Genomic DNA, 15808 nt, shown 5'->3' on the forward strand with positions numbered 1-15808 from the left:
CGCCGCAGCCAGCATCTGGGACCGGCCGATTCTGCACCTCCGTCCGGCGCTGCCCTTTGATTCGGATTTCCATCTTGCATTCTCCGGCGGACCGCGGGACCTGGCTCGTGCAGAGGAGGGGGGCCGATCGCTATGGAGTATTTCATGGTGCCCACTCAGAAGGTGCCCTCTTTGCAACATTTCAGGAAAACAGAGAAAGAAGTGATAGGAGGGCTCTGTAGGTGTGTACTCCTCCTCCCCCTCACCCTCTTCCCACGATTGCAGCCCCCGGCCAGTCCGCCCGGGCGGGCGCGCGTGTGCGCACGCATGGCCCGCGCCGCGGACCCTCTCGCCTTTCTTATCCGCCGAGGCGGCTGCAGCCCCGCGCGCCAGGCTTGGGCTGCCTTGGGACCTTCCTCCCTCGGAACGTGGGGGCCCCGAGCGGCCCCAGTCACTTTTGTCCGCTGCAGGCGGGCGAGTCGCGACGTTTGTAAATTGCAAACAGACCCACGTGGTTCTGCAGCAGTCCCGGCCATGCTTGGTGCTGGCGGCTTCCCCCCCGCGCTTCCTCTTCCCCCCTCCCGCGGCGGCTTCCTTCCTCTCCCTCCTTCATCGCTCTCTCTGGGCGCCCCCCTCCAAGGGGCGCTGGGGGGCCCGTGTCGCGCGTGGGGCCATGGGGCCAGGGCTACAATGCAGCCACGCCGCGGCTCCGGGCGCGGGCAGGGGGGCCGGGGAGCCGGGTGGTTGTGTTTGCTGGGACCGGGGCTGCAGCGGGGTCGGGGGGCGCGCTGGAGAGCGGGTGCGGGAGTGGGTGGGACCCGGGGGACCAGCGCGGCCCGCCGGGAGCGCCGCGGACCCGGGCACGTTGGCGGCCGCTTGCTAGCTCGCCGCCCGCGCCAGGGCGCTGTTTACTAGCGAGGCCTGGACGTGACTCTGCAGCCCTCTTGGAGTAGGCGGACCTCCGCGCGCCGCCTCGCGGGAGCTGTAGTTCTCCGCGCCGCGTCGGTGCGGCATTGTGGGAGTTGTAGGCGCGCCCAGGCCATGCTTTACCCGCACAAAGCTCGGCCCCCGCGGGCGGGATGGGCGAGGCAGGCCGGGTGGGGGCTTTTTGGGGAGTGGGCACCGTAGGCCGCCCCTAGCCTCGCCGGGTCTCTGCCCGCCACACGTGGGCCTCGGCTGCAAACTTTCGCGTCTCATGCCCCTCCCCCCCAGTCATAAACCGAAAGCGTCCGGTTGCCCAGCAGGCTGGGTGGGTGGGTGGTCCAAGATCCGTAGCCCTCCCCAAGAGCTGCTTCCTAAATTTGGCCCTGGTTGCTCCGGGATCTATCCTTTGCCGAAGAGTAATGGGTTGGGGGAATCGTCCTGGACACTTGTTAAAATGCACACGCCCGCAATTCCGATCGCTAGAAGGGCCTGTGTATCAGCATACTGAACGCTTTCTGCGGGATGGCGATACCGCGTGGGCTGTTCTCTGCGGGTCCAAGTTTGGGACTTGTGGCTCCTTGCCTGCCATGCCGCTTTCGGAGAGAAATGGCTCCCCGGGGCTGGGGCCACGTGCTCTGCCGCCCCAGGCAGGCAAGGCGGGGATTGAGGGAGGAGGAGTCGCAGGCGGTGTGGCCCAGGCTGGTGGACACCACGGGCTGCAGAAACCAGGCTAGGGGTAGGTTGCTGCACAAGTATACATCGCTCCCGCCCCCTCTCCCCCCCACAGGACTCCTGCCTAAACTACTGTCAAGTTCAAGGTAGTGGGCAGTCAGCAGTACCATCCTGAGTGGTCAGTTCAGTTCAGTCGCTCAGTCGTGACCGACTCTTTGCGACCCCATGAATCACAGCACGCCAGGCCTCCTGAGTGTTGGCCCTTCCCCAGGGTCCGTCCACCTGGAGGGCTTAGCTGTAATAAGTGAAAAGAAAAAGAAAACAATTCTGGACCTTGTAATACGTTGTAGGGTCTCCTTTTGCAAGACTTCTCTCATGGAATTGTTAACAGTCTTCCTCTGCTAGTTAAGTGGCTTTATGATTTCTGTGTGGCTGGAGGACACAGGTTTGGGAAGGAACAGGTAGGGCAAGTGGTGGGACTGGGACATGAACTCTGATCCCTGCTATTACCCTGAACTGCTGGTTGCTCCGGGAAGGGAAGGGCTGGGCGGTGAGGAGGTGGGTTGAACTGCCCCAGATGCTGGAGCGGACATCCTGGGCCTGACTACAGGCAGGCGTGGCAACATAGGACCCTCTGGCCACAAAGCCTGAGCCTTGGCTGAGTCCTCTCTGGGCCCCCTAGGACTCCAGCTTGACCTGTTTCTGTTCCAAACCCCCCTTCGGAGGAATCCAGCAGTTCCTTAGGGACTAAGTGTCCCAGGCTTGGGCACGGGGGCTGCTCAGCTTGCCCAGCTGTGAGGCAGTTGTCAGCCTATGTACTGGGTGTGGAGTTGGGGCCTCTGGGTTTGTTCATTTTCAGACAGAACTGCCGGATGAGGTAGGATTGAGTGTGGGTTGGGCAGGACCTTCTGGCTGGATATACTGGCTGCTCAGGCTGGTGGACTTTGCTCCATCCCGCGTTGACTAGCAGGGCTCCCTGCTTCTCTTCTCCGTCTCCCAGACCTGCCAGAAGGAACTGTACTGGATGGTGGGTGGGGGTGGGGGTGGGATGGAATGGGCGTACCTGACTGTGGCACCCTCACACGCTGTGTGGTTTTGGACCCGTTGCCTAACTACTCTCAGCATCTGTAAAATGAAGCACCTGTGAAGTTTGGCTGTGCGTGTGGAAAGTGCCTGGTAGCTGTTAAAGTGGCACTCGGATTCTTAGAATCAGGAGCATGGTGGTCTTAAAGAGTTTAGCTGTCCGCTGCCAGGGAGAAAGAGGCCAGCTCCCCTCAGAGGGAGCTACAGAACAATTAGGGGCTTTGGAGTGTGTGTTGGGTCTCTGGTCTGGTATTTATGAGACGCTTACTTTGTGTGGGGGCTTCCCAGGTGGCGCTAGTGGTAAAGACTCCACCTGCCAGTGCAGGAGACATAAGAGACACAAGTTCAATCCCTGGGTGGGGAAGATCCCCTGGAGGAGGGCATGGCAACCCACTGTAGTATTCTTGTCTGGAGAATCCCATGGACAGAGGAGCCTGGTGGGCTACAGTCCAAGGGGTCGCAGAGAGTCGGACACGGCTGAGTGACTAAGCACACACACAACCATGTGCTGGGACTGAAGACGCCACAGTGAACTAGAACTTGCCCCTCTCCTAAGAGATGGAAGTCTCATGGTGCTGCAGAGTCTTGTCAGGTTCCTTAGATGCATAAATTCTGGAATCTGGGGTACAGACTCTGGAAAAGCAAAGCATCTTGTTACCCTCCATCTCTCTCTCTATTTATTTACTTTTCTGTTTACTTGTCTGCGCTGGGTCTTAGTTGTGGCATGCGGGATCTTCGATCTTCATTGCAGCCTGAGGGATCTTTAGTTGTGGCATGAGAACACGGAATTGCAGCATGTGGAATCTAGTTCCCTGACCAGGGATCAAACCCAGGCCCACCTGCACTGGGAGCTTGGAGTCTTAGTCACTGGACCACCAGAGAAATCCTCCTCCTCCATCTCTTTTAAACTTCACTATGACCCTGGGAAGTGAGGCAGTATGTCCCCATTTTTTGAATGGGGAAACTGAGGCTTCAAGAGACAAAGTCCCTAAGCTTGGGATTCCACAGCTAGTAAGTGGAAGGACTGGAGTTTCCACTAGCGCCCAATGCAGGCCTCCCTCTGAGAGGCTGGAGAAACTGGGGGGAGGGGGTGTTTCTGATGGGGACAGTCTGGACATGGTTTGTTCTGGGACCGTAGGCAGAGTGTATGGATAGAAGCAATGGGCATGGGCTAGGGCCTCAGGCTGCTTCAGTAGCTGCTGCAGGAGAAGGATAGGGGCCTTGGGCATCCTTGGTGAGAGGGTCATCTTCCTTCTGTCCTCCTTTTTGGGGTATAGGAGAAGCCCCAAGTGGGCTTTCCCACCTCTGACTGCATAGACGTTGAATGGTGGGTTTGTGAATGACTTTGGGGTAGCATGAAATGAGAGCTCTCAATGGCTAATTTGAGGCTGGAGCTGGGCAGGTATTGGGGGTCTGGTGTGGGAAATGGGGGATACCCATTTGCACTTGGGCTCAGCAGAAGGGACGGGTATAGGTTGGGATCTAGACTTGAAGAGCCTGCTTCCTGCCCTTGAGCCTCTGGTTGGGATGCCAGGGTTATTCTGCGGGGAGGGAGGGGTTGTCGTGGGGGTACCCTGAGAGTGGGAGCGGCAGCTCTGGTCTTGGCACTGGAGGCTCTGCCACCAGCTGCCCAACCCCAGGAGACTGGCTGGCTGAGGGCTGTCAGGGAGGGAGAGGAGAGAGAGACAGTGTCTGTGGACCAGGCCTCACTGCTGACCTGGGTATTCTGAAGTTGATGTGAAAGAGTGGAAGGACCTTACAATTACTGTAAATCGGGTGTACTTCTGCAAAACTCAGAAAGAAATGTAAGAAACTTCCAGGCGTTTGCAGAAAAACCCACTTTATCTAGTACAGTAGCAGCTGAAAATGCTAATTAGCCATCCTTTATAGGAACCCCTGGCAGGCCAGCAGTCAGAACCCCTGGTTAGTCGTGATTCCACTCATCAGAACTTTGGGTTAGTCTGCATTCTATTAAAGAAACTTCCAGGGCTATTTAGGTGAGTTGATCTTGGTGGCAGCCCAAATCCCTATGAGGAACTGTGGCTTTGGGGTGAAGTCTGTTTTCTGAGCTTAAGTCTGCACGAGCTTAACCAGCAGCTGGTTCCTGAACCAGGAGGCTGAGCTGAGGGACTTGGTGCTGAAGGGGACAGCATGGACCACTCAGAAGAGTCAGGCCCCCTTCCCTCTGGGGACATCTGGGCTGGGGCTTTCAGGCCTGGGGTCCTGTGGTCTCCTTTGGTGTCTCCCCACCTTGTGGGCATCCTGGGGAGAAGGGAGGGGCCAGAGGTTGGCTCCCTAGGGCTGAGGTTTCCTGAGCAGATGAGTGGGCTGATGGGGTGTAGGCGGGGTGGGGGGTGGGTTGTTGAGTTCTGGCTTCAGCCTGGAGAGTTGGTGATACTCGTCTGGGAGGCAGGGGGTCTGCAGGGCTGTGTGTGAGCCCTCAGTAGAGGGCGCCGCGGATGCCTTTTGGCTCCTGCACGTGCCTGTGGTATCTTGGTGTGGCTGCCAGACCTTGGGCATGCCAGTTCCCCTCCCAGACCCTGGATTCCTCATTGCAGTGCAGCCACTTGGTGTCCATGGGGGTCAGGGAAAGATAGAAAAAGTCCTGTGAATGACAGTAAGAGCTGACCGGTTGACTGTGCACACCTGTGCGCAGTCTCTTAGTTCTGATCTCCCTTCTCCCGCCACCTGCAAAGGGCAGGCAAGCCACTGCACATCAGGTCTCTGACCTTCATTTTCTCTTTTTCTCCATCACCCCCACTGTGTGGGTGCATGCTAAGTCACTTCAGTCGTGTCCCACTCTTTGCGACCCTATGGACTATATAGTCCACCAGGCTCCTCTGTCCATGGGCTTCTCCAGGCAAGAATCCTGGAGTGGGTTGCCATTTTCTCCTGCAGGGGATCTTCCCCACCCAGGGATCGAACCCGCGTCTCTTATGTCTCCTGCGTTGGCAGGTGGGTTCTTTACCGCTACCGCCACCTGGGAAGCTTCCCACTGTCGGGTCAGGGAAACAGAAGTGAGGTGCCCCCGGCCCAGAAGTGGGGAAGCCAGGTGCCCGGCTGTCTGGCCGGGAAACCGCGTCCCTCCCATTCTGAGCCCTCAGTCCCATTTGTCAACCGGGGGTCATGGGCCCCCTTTTCCAGTGCTGTGGTTTGGGGGGGCTCCCAGGGAGACACTGGGGCTGCTGGTGGAGGACAGGGCAGGTCTATGGACCCCTTGCAGCAGCTGATGTGAAGCTTGCTCCCAGCTCACCCCCAACCGACCACCCTCGTGGGGAGAGGAGGCGGAGACCCAGGAAGGGGCAAGGGCAAATTCAGGGGTCACTCAGGGGAATGAGGAGGGACAGGTGGGGTGGGCGGGGGGCCAGGGAGACCTTCGCTGTCTCCAGCTGTGGGAGACGCGCTCCCCTCCTCAGTTTCCCAGCAAACTCCTTTTTTCCCGGGGGTGGTCAGAGGGGTCCAGGCACCTGCCTCTGAGCTCAGGCTGCTCCACCATTGACAGAACAAGGCTGCTCAGAACCATCTCCCCGCGTTCCCCCAGATCTGGGGGTGTGAGCTGTCTTGGCCTGGGCCTGGACCAGGTCACCCCAGGGGGGGCCCTCAGGAGGAAGCTGGGGCTGTGGCTTTGGGTGGGGCCGGTGGCCTCTTCTGGGAGCCCGGCATCTGGAAGCCATCAGGCCAGGGGCGGGGGAGTTGCAGGAGAAGGCCGGGGAGGGGAGCCTGCCTCTTCCAGGCCACACACAGGCCCACCCCTAGGGAGCAGTGGCGTTGGGCCCACAGCCCTGCTGCTGGCTCTGTCTCTCGCCAACGCCTCTCAGCCTGCAGCCTCATCCCCTTCCACTGGCTGCCTCTCCTGCGAGATGGGATCACATAATATGCAATAACATCTCCTGCTGCGTGCTGGGAGCCTCGCTTCTCTGGCCCAGGGTGGGCCTGCCTTCCAGGGTGGGTGGGCTTGGGGACAAACTGTCCATAGAGGGGCTATCTGGGTCCTCTTCCTGGAGCGACTGGTACCCAGCTTGTCTTGGCAGTCTTAGTACAGTGTCACGGGCTGGGCTGGGGGCTTATGTAGGAGCGTATGTGGCTGCAGAGATGGGAAGGGAGGAGGGACATCTTCCTCCATCCTCAAGCCTGCGACCCTGAAGGAAGGGGCCCCGGGGGCATAGCGAGGAGCTCAGAGGTGTCCCAGAAGCAGGTGTCTCTGATTATCACCTGAGGACACCCTCATCCAATCACAAGGATTCTTAGCCATGTGGGTTTCCGGGTCCCATTCAGGCTGGCCAGACACTGGGGTCAAGACTTGGGGTCCATACGCTGACATTGACACCCAGGCATTTCAGCACATGCTACTCCATCAACCCCCTGGTCTGCTGGGGGGTGTAGGCATCAGACAGAGCCGGTATATTCTGTAGGGGCAGCTTGCCTATTACACTTGGGCCCTCTGGAGATGAAGACAGGGGCCCACTGGGAACCAGGCATGGAGGGCACCCAGCCTGAGCCCATCCCTGTTCTCCCATAGTCTGGCCAACATTCCACTGACCCCTGAGACTCAGCGGGACCAGGAGCGGCGGATTCGGCGGGAGATCGCCAACAGCAACGAGCGGAGGCGCATGCAGAGCATCAATGCGGGCTTCCAGTCCCTCAAGACCCTCATCCCCCACACAGATGGAGAGAAGCTCAGCAAGGTGGGCGAGTGCCAGGAGGACTTCCTGGAGGAGGAGGTGGGCTGGAGGGGGAGACTCGGGAGACACCAACAGTTGGGGTCCCTGACTCGTCCCTCCTGCCCTCAGGCAGCCATTCTCCAGCAGACGGCAGAGTACATCTTCTCCCTGGAGCAGGAGAAGACCCGGCTCCTGCAGCAGAACACACAGCTCAAGCGCTTTATCCAGGTAGAGCTCTGCCCTCCTCCTGGTGCCCTCTTCCTGGCATGGGCATGTCTGGGCCCAACCACTGGCTTGGGACTGTGATGTGGCTGTGGGTCCCTTCTTCCCCACTGACCTGCCTACTTTTGGCACTTGCCTTCCTGCCCGGGGTCCTGACTTAGCCATGGGCGAGTGCCAGTGCAGTGGGGCAGGCTCTGGAAGCAACTGGATGACTTTGGGAAAGCAGGTCCCTTCTGCCTCCCTTTCCAGCCTTGGCTTGGTGGACTTGCACAGGGGGGCTCCCTCGTGCACGGGCACCTGGGTTTGACAGCTTTGGGGGGCTGCGATGGAGCTCCCCACTGTCCTGGTGGTAGTGGTGGTGGTATATGCTGTGTCACCGCACACTCATCATCCCCTGGGGTTTGCCCAGGAGCTGAGCGGCTCGTCCCCCAAGCGGCGGCGGGCCGAGGACAAAGATGAGGGCATCGGCTCGCCGGACATCTGGGAGGACGAGAAGGCAGAGGATCTGCGGCGGGAGATGATCGAGCTGCGGCAGCAACTGGATAAGGAGCGCTCAGTGCGCATGATGCTGGAGGAGCAGGTGAGGCAGGCGAGGCGATGCTGTCGGCTCGGAGCTCCTGCTTTGTGCCGCGTCTGGGAGTTGGGTGTTGGGTGTCCAGTGGGGTGATCAGTGGAGAGCAAACTAGATAGGTTCTTGCCCTGGGGGGGTGTGGTGGGCACTGTCCACACCTGGGGAGATGAGTCAGAGGCATTCACACTGTAAACATGCATCCGTGGTAAAGGCCACACTGGATCGGTGGGCATCAACAAGGGGGGGATCTGGGCTGGTTCTGCCCCACAGCTCCCTTGTGAGGGTGGGAGAAGCAGAGAGGGGAGAAGGGTGCTCCAGGCAGAAGGAACCACATGGGCAAAGGCCTGGGGCAGGGAGGGAACACAGCCTGCTGGAGGGAGAGGAGTCAGCATGGGCCCGGCGGGCTACAGTGCAGGACTTTGGTCTCCACCCTGAAGATGTTGCAGAGGGCCCCGCCCCTGAGCCCCACTGCTCCACCCCCAGGTCCGCTCCCTGGAGGCCCACATGTACCCGGAAAAGCTCAAGGTGATCGCACAGCAGGTGCAGCTGCAGCAGCAGCAGGAGCAGGTCCGGCTGCTGCACCAGGAGAAGCTGGAGCGGGAACAGCAGCACCTGCGGACTCAGGTGAGCGGGAGGGGCCTGCAGGGGCCATGCGCAACTGGGCTGGTGCTCTCAGACCCAACGTCAGTGCCACTGGGCGTCCAGCAGGGCGGACCCAGAGCCTCAGTCGCAGTAGTGTACATGTTCCTGGCTCCCAGGTGTCTTGCATACATGATTACGTTGAATCCTTATAGCAGCGCTTTGAGGCCTGAGCCGTTATTACTCCTGTTTTACTGATGAAGAATTAGAGGTACAGAAAGGTTCACTAACACGCCTAAGATTTCTCAGTGAAGTGGAGCAGGGATTTGAACCCTGGCCATCTAGATTCAGTCTGAACTCCCAACCACCACTGTATTTATTAGATGTGACATGCTGGCATGGCTCTGGAGAGGGAAGGCCTGTGCAGTCTCAGATGGTCAGAAGTCCCTCTCCAGGCCACCTTGCCTTCATTTCTTAAAATAAGAGGGGTGGGAGGGGTCACGATTTGGGCGGCCCCAAACTGTGAGTGAGGGAGGTTGACGGGCTGCTGGGGTGATTGGTGGAGGCTCCCCAGGTGGTGGGCAGAGGGAGATGGTTTGGAGCACTGTCCTGTACCCTCTGTGACAGACGGAAGGGAAGGGGCTGCTCCTAGAACCTTTGCAGAGAGACTCAGGGCCCCTGTCTCGCAGCTCCTGCCCACTCCGGCCCCCACCCACCACCCCACGGTGATAGTGCCAGCGCCAGCACCCCCTCCCTCCCACCACATCAACGTCGTCACCATGGGCCCCTCCTCGGTCATCAACTCTGTTTCAACGTCCCGGCAAAATCTGGACACCATCGTGCAGGTACCTGGGTCTGGGGAGAGGGCAGTGCTTGGGGGCTGCCCCCTGGGAACAGGCCCTTTGCGGGGAGATTAGAAAGTGGGGGATTGGAGGGGATAGAGACAGGGATATTGAGCGTTGAGTGGGGGGAGGAGGTCTGGAAGCCAGATGGTCTCCATCTCTGCATCCTGGGTGAGGGGCAGAGGGGGAGGGACCGGATGGCCGGGAAGACCCCATTCCTTCCCTTGTGGGGGTTTGCTGGGGGTGTCCTTTGTTCCCGGAGCCTCCTGCTTTCAGAGTTCTTGCATCTGTCTCTTGGGTTTGGGGATGGGGGTGGAGGTGGAGGAGGAAGAAATGAGATGCTCAACTCGGAAGGTTGAGCCTGAAGTCCCTGCTATGACCAACCTCGTGCAGAGACCCCCTTTGGGAGGCCCAACAACATTACAAAGAAAGAAACAACCCAAAGCCCCAAACGGAAAAAAAAAAGTCCATTGAAGTCCCGGGAACTTGAGTTGCACCCGGCAAACTGAATAATAAAATTAATAACAGAGACCTTCCATAAAGCCAACAGGCAGGCTTTTGAAATACATAAATGAGGGAGAGAGGCTTATGACTTCAGGCAGGCCTGCACTGTCCCTCTTCCAAGCCAGATTCAGCTCAGGAGAGAGCTTCTAAAGTTTGTTTTCCCCCTGACTCTGAACGGGCTGCCCCTTTTGCCAGGCTTCCTTCTGGACCTTTCTGGGGGGTGTGTGGGTGGTGGGGGAGGCACTGCTGGATTTGCTGGTGGTCCCATGGCCCCTGCATCCTCACGGCAGCCTCCCCCCGCCCAATCCCAGGCGATCCAGCACATCGAGGGCACCCAGGGCCAGGAGGAGGAGCAGCGGCGAGCCGTCATCGTGAAGCCTGTCCGCGGCTGCCCCGAGGCCCACGCCTCGGACACTGCCTCCGATTCGGAGGCCTCAGACAGCGACGCCATGGACCAGGGCCGGGAGGAGCCGGCAGGGAACGGGGGGCTTCCCTGACCAGCCCCCCAGCCCTCCTCTCCCTTCTGGGGGCTGGAGGGGGCGGGGCAGCAACTGGGAGAGAGACAAGGGTGAACGAGTGAGAAATTTTTACAAAATTTACGGCGTCATTTGGGTCTCTTTTATGACCTCTTTTTTCAATACTGTAAATCGTCCTTTGAGTGAAGCCGCCCTACCCGAAGTCCGGGGCTGGGGCGGCAGGAGCGCCTGGCAGCACCCGGGCACCTGGGGCTGGGCCTCGGCCCCGGAGGCTGGGGAAGCGGACGTGGAGGTGCCTGGCCTCTCTCCGCCAAAAAAGCATTTTTTCAATGAAACATGTTTTTAAGAACAGGGAAAAAAAAAATCAAACAAAACCCCAAGGTATTTCTGCCCTCTCCGGAGCCAGCCCGACGACCGTCAGTTTTTAATTCCCCCTTCCCTCCTCTTTTTTGGTGTTCTTTCTCCTTTAAGCACTTACATGGGTTGGGGGTCTGGCTGGGTCAGGGCTCTGGGGGTCCGGGGGTCTCCATTGCTTCTCGGTTGGGGTTTGCTGCTGCCCTTCTCCCCTCCCCTCCCTCACCACCCGCCCCCCCACCTCTCCAGGTTTCCCATCTTGCACCCCAAAAAAGTCTTTGTCTCTCTGTTTTGTTTGTTGTTGGTTCCTTTTTGGTTTTGGTTTTTTTTTTTTTTTTTTTACAATTTTGAGGTCTTTGTGTTCAAGGAGAAGCTATTATATTTTGTTAAAAAAGGGGGGGGGGGACCAAGAGGCCACTGTGCCTTTATAAAGAAACAAAATAAAGTTTGTACTTTGTTTTTTAGATTCTGTGTCTCCTGGGTGTGTGCTGCCTTGAGGGGCTGGTGAAAGCTCCTTGGGGGTACTGTTTGGGCCCGCTGGAAGGGGACTGCATGTGGGTGAGCGTGATGACTCCCCCAACTTATTATTGTGGTGTTATGATGAGAAATCAGGGTCCTGAGATTCCCTGGGTTTACTCTGGGGATTCTGCAAAGATGGGAGATGGTGTTGGGATTGAGGTGAGTGGCTCCCAATTTCTCCTGGGTGGGAGACAGGAGAAGATGAACAACTAAGCCAATAGTTCCTATCTGCTAGAGAAAGGACACAGGATGTTCAGGGCTCCCAATTGATTGCCACTTCCCTGGCTGTGTAACCTCTTTGAACCACAGGATCCTCATCTACAGAAGGGAAGGGAGCATGGCCTTAAGGTGCATTGTTTAAGAGCTCAGGTCCTGGAGTCAGTCTGCTGTTGATCAGTTTCACCTCGGGCAGATGTCTTGATCTTTGAGACACAGTTTTCTCTTCTGAAAGTTGGGAATCATAAATCTCAAGGTTAAATTTCTTAATCCTGTATGACCAGAGATGGCTTAATAACATCTCTCTCTTGACCTGCTTTTCCTCAGGTATGTGACAGGTACGTGGGGACTGAGGTCAGAGCAGAATAGCGGATTCACACCTCACCCCACAATGAATGCTTCTAGACATGAATTTGTTGGATAGGAAGGCAGGGGCCTGTATTTTTTTTTAACTTTTAATACTTTTTTTTAAAAGTGAAATTAACAGAACTTAAGCATTTAAAAGTGAACAGTTCAATGGCATTTTGTTGTTCAGTCACTAACTCATGTCTGCCTCCTTGCGATCCCATGAACTGCAGCACTCCAGGCCTCACTGTCCTTCACTATCTGCTGGAGTTTGCTCCAACTCATGTCCATTGAGTCAGTGAGGCCATCCAACCATCCCATCCTCTGTTACCCTCTTCTCCTGCCCTCAATCTTTCCCAACATTAGGGTCTTTTCAATGAATCAGCATTTACTGCATTACTATTCTGTGCACCCATCACCTCTGCTGCTGCTGCTAAGTCACTTCAGTCGTGTCCGACTCTGTGCGACCCCAGAGACGGCAGCCCACCAGGCTCCCCTGTCCCTGGGATTATCCAGGCAAGAACACTGGAGTGGGTTGCCATTTCCTTCTCCAATGCATGGAAGTGAAAAGTGAAAGCGAAGTCGCTCAATCGTGTCCGACTCCTAGCGACCCCACGGACTGCAGCTCACCAGGCTCTTCCGTCCATGGGACTTTCCAGGCAAGAGTACTGGAGTGGGGTGCTGTTGCTTTCTCCACCCATCACCTCTATCTAGTTTCAAAACATTTCTTGTTTTAAAATGATCCATTAATCAATCTCTCCCCATTCCTCTCTTCTCTGATTCCCTGACAACCACCAATCTACTTTTTGTTTTTTAGGATTTAAAGAAATTAAAGGGTAATTTATCTTAGGTAAAAATTCACTTTTTAGATTTTGATTGTGGGAGTTTTGACAAATGTATATAGCTATGTTACCATCACCGTAATCAAAATAGAAATTAGTTTCTTCATCCCCGTGTACCCCTCTGTCCTTTTGTGATCCACCTAGCTCCTGGCAACCAAGGCTCTATTCCTATGATTCCTATGTAGTTTTGTCTTATCTGAAATGTCAGACTATAAATATATTCATTTATAGTATATGACATTACAAATATAGCTTTTTGAATCTGGATTCTTTCACTTAGCATTATCACTGTAGGTTTCTCTCTTTTGGGGGTGTTCAGTTCAGTTCAGTCCCTCAGTCGTGTCCGACTCTGCGACCCCATGAATCGCAGCACGCCAGGCCTCCCTGTCCATCATCAACTCCCGGAGTTCACTCAAACTCATGTCCATCGAGTCGGTGATGCCATCCAGCCATTTCTAGGTATATCTACATAAACTAAACACGTGTTTGAGGGAAGGGGCTTAGTTAGGATCTGGCCGGGAACACTGCTTCCCAAGACCAGCAGAGCGACCCGTTTTAGCCAGGTGCAAGACGCGTCCTACGGGATGCAGACAGCGCCTAAAAGGGTCAATAGAGGGCGCTGTGGAACCAGGATGTCTGGCAAGCAAGGGCAGAGGCTCCGCCTCCTTCCGGTGTGCGGGACTACTCAGTTCCTATAGGCCAGAGGCGGGGCTCGGGGGCGGGGTCAAGGGAATACCCAAGGTCCGTCTAGTCAAGGCTATGGTTTTTCCAATGGTCATGGATGGATGTGAGAGTTGGACTGTGAAGAAAGCTGAGCGCCGAAGAATTGATGCTTTTGAACTGTGGTGCTGGAGAAGACTCTTGAGAGTCCCTTGGACTGCAAGGCCATCCAACCAGTCCATTCTAAAGGAGATCAGTCCTGGGGGTTCATTGGAAGGACTGATGCTAAAGCTGAAACTCCAATATTTTGGCCACCTCATCCGACGAGTTGACTCACTGGAAAAGACTCTGATGCTGGGAAGGATTGGGGGCGGGAGGAGAAGGGGACGACAGAGAATGAGATGGCTGGATGGCATCACCGACTCTGTGGACATGAGTTTGGGTGAACTCCGGGAGTTGGTGATGGACAGGGAGGCCTGGCGTGCTGTGATTCATGGGGTCGCAGAGTCAGACACGACTGAGCGGCTGAACTGAACTGAACTAAACTGAACTGTCCTTGGGAGCCCAGCGGCCGTAGGCGGTCGCACCAGCAGGCAGCGGGAATCCCGCCCCTTCCCGGACTCGCCCCGCCCCGCCCCTCCCCTCGGTGCGCATGCTCCTTGGTGCCTCAGGCCATCTCGCGCGCTCCCGATAGCACGCTTCTCTGGCTCTGGCCCGACCCCGCCCCGCGCCCTCCCACGCACGCTCCGCACGCAGACGCGGCAAACGTGCGTTTTCCGCGTGTCCTCCGCACGGAGGCGCTCGCAGGCTTTCCGCTGTGCCCACTCGGGCGTGTGGTGGCTTCTTCGCTGCAGAAGGTTGGAGCCCCCGCCGTTCAACTGACTTAACGATGTCGTAGACAGGAGGGAACAAATGACCTTAGTGTGAATAACTTGTTTCCTTTTAACCCACAATGTTTTAGATGATATTTCCTCACAGGTAGTGAATGTATAAGAAACTGAAACCATTCACCTCAAATTGGGACTTGAACCCATGTGCGGGAACCTGGACCCTGCCAAAGCCCAGTGTGGAACTTAAACCCAAATGCCTGGGACTCGAAGGTGGCCAAAACTCACTGTCTTGTGAGATCATACATCTGGTTTCAGGACCTGATGAAGCTTAAGCTCTTGATGTCTCATCACAGAAAGAATTCAGTAAGAGACAGAGTGGTAGGTAAAAAGTAGATTTATTTAGAGAGAAACGCTCCACAGTATGTGGGCCATTTCAGAAGGAAGGAGCGGATTCAGGAGAAACTCATACCTCAGAGTGGACCATAGAAGAACACAAGTGCAGCCTCAAAATGTGGTAGTTAGCTCTTATGGACTGGGTAATTCATAGGCTAATGAGAGAGACGGTTGTTCCAACAATTTTGGGGAAGAGGTGGAGATTTCCAGGAATTGGACCACCACCCACTTTTTGGTCTTTGATGTTCTTGGAACTGTCATGGCGCCTCTGGTGAGTCACTTAGCTTGCTGAGCTGTTACTGAGGATGAAGGTCTAGTTGAAGTTGACTTGTCTGCCATCTTGGACCCATTTGGTTCGAATCAGTTTACCTCGTGTCCTTGGGCTTCATCATTCTTTTCAAAGGTTGTGCCCTACACCCTTCCCTCTTGTTTACAGATTACACATGAACTAGCTCATTCTTCTGCCAAATCTGGGAGCCCTATGTGCAATACTTTGGCCACCTGATGGGAAGAACTGACTCATTTGAAAAGACCCTGATGCTGGGAAAGATTGAAGGGGACGACAGAGGATGAGATGGTTGGATGGAATCACTGACTACACAGACTTGAGTTTGAGTAAATTCTGAGAGTTGGTGATGGACAGGGAGGCCTGGTGTGCTGCAGTCCATGGGGTCGCAAAGAGTTGGACATGACTGAGCAACTGAACTGAACTGAACTGTGTGCATCTTGCTCTGGCCACACCTCTGTGGGGAAGGCCATGGATCTGGGCACTTGGGAGCCAGGTCTGGAGTTCAGAAAGGGCACAGTGTCCAATGGGCACAGCAGACACTGGCCTGGGAGGAGGAAGAAGTGGAGATAATGTGGGAACCGGATTGTAGAGGACTTTCAGGTCACGCTGCGAAGCTTGGACTGTATTTTTTGTGAAGGGAAGGAGTCTAGGATAGACATGACCAATGTAAAGTTCAACAAAACCTTTCTTATAAACTTTTGTATTGAAGTACTGTATTACTTACACTTAGAGGGCTCATAATGAAGTGTTTAGCTCTGTGAATTTTCACAGACTGAATGTACACCCATATAGCCATCATCTTACCAAGCCTTCAAGTGGTTTGTTTCTTAAAAATTTGTTGGAAGTA

At 56.0% G+C, this 15808-nt stretch overlaps 1 protein-coding gene across 4 annotated transcripts; it reads left to right on the forward strand.

Annotated features, from left to right (window-relative positions):
- On the forward strand, nt 1-11331 carry TFAP4 (transcription factor AP-4). Of its 4 annotated transcripts, none has more exons than XM_055409363.2 (7): nt 1-221; nt 7178-7343; nt 7449-7547; nt 7951-8121; nt 8596-8736; nt 9381-9536; nt 10349-11331. In XM_055409363.2, the coding sequence occupies exons 1-7, from the start codon at nt 133-135 to the stop codon at nt 10532-10534; spliced, it is 1008 nt and encodes a 335-aa protein (XP_055265338.1). In that variant the 5' UTR covers nt 1-132; the 3' UTR covers nt 10535-11331. The 4 variants fall into 4 exon arrangements, with proteins under 4 accessions (XP_055265338.1, XP_055265339.1, XP_055265340.1 ...); XM_055409364.2 differs by lacking the exon at nt 1-221 and adding an exon at nt 5016-5613; XM_055409365.2 differs by lacking the exon at nt 1-221 and adding an exon at nt 6016-6603.
- Nucleotides 11332-15808: the final 4477 nt, after the last annotated feature.

Source organism: Moschus berezovskii, chromosome 27, assembly GCF_049115385.1.
Source record: "Moschus berezovskii isolate FMDL1 chromosome 27, NW_MosBer_1.0, whole genome shotgun sequence".
In the NCBI taxonomy this organism is placed as follows: domain Eukaryota; kingdom Metazoa; phylum Chordata; class Mammalia; order Artiodactyla; family Moschidae; genus Moschus; species Moschus berezovskii.

Coding starts and splice junctions, on each gene's coding strand:
- TFAP4 (XM_055409363.2), top strand. CDS start 133: ATGGAGTATTTCATGGTGCCCACTCAGAAGGTGCCCTCTTTGCAACAT. Junction 7,344..7,448: donor ATGGAGAGAAGCTCAGCAAG/GTGGGCGAGTGC, acceptor TCCTGCCCTCAG/GCAGCCATTCTCCAGCAGAC. Junction 8,122..8,595: donor GCATGATGCTGGAGGAGCAG/GTGAGGCAGGCG, acceptor CTCCACCCCCAG/GTCCGCTCCCTGGAGGCCCA.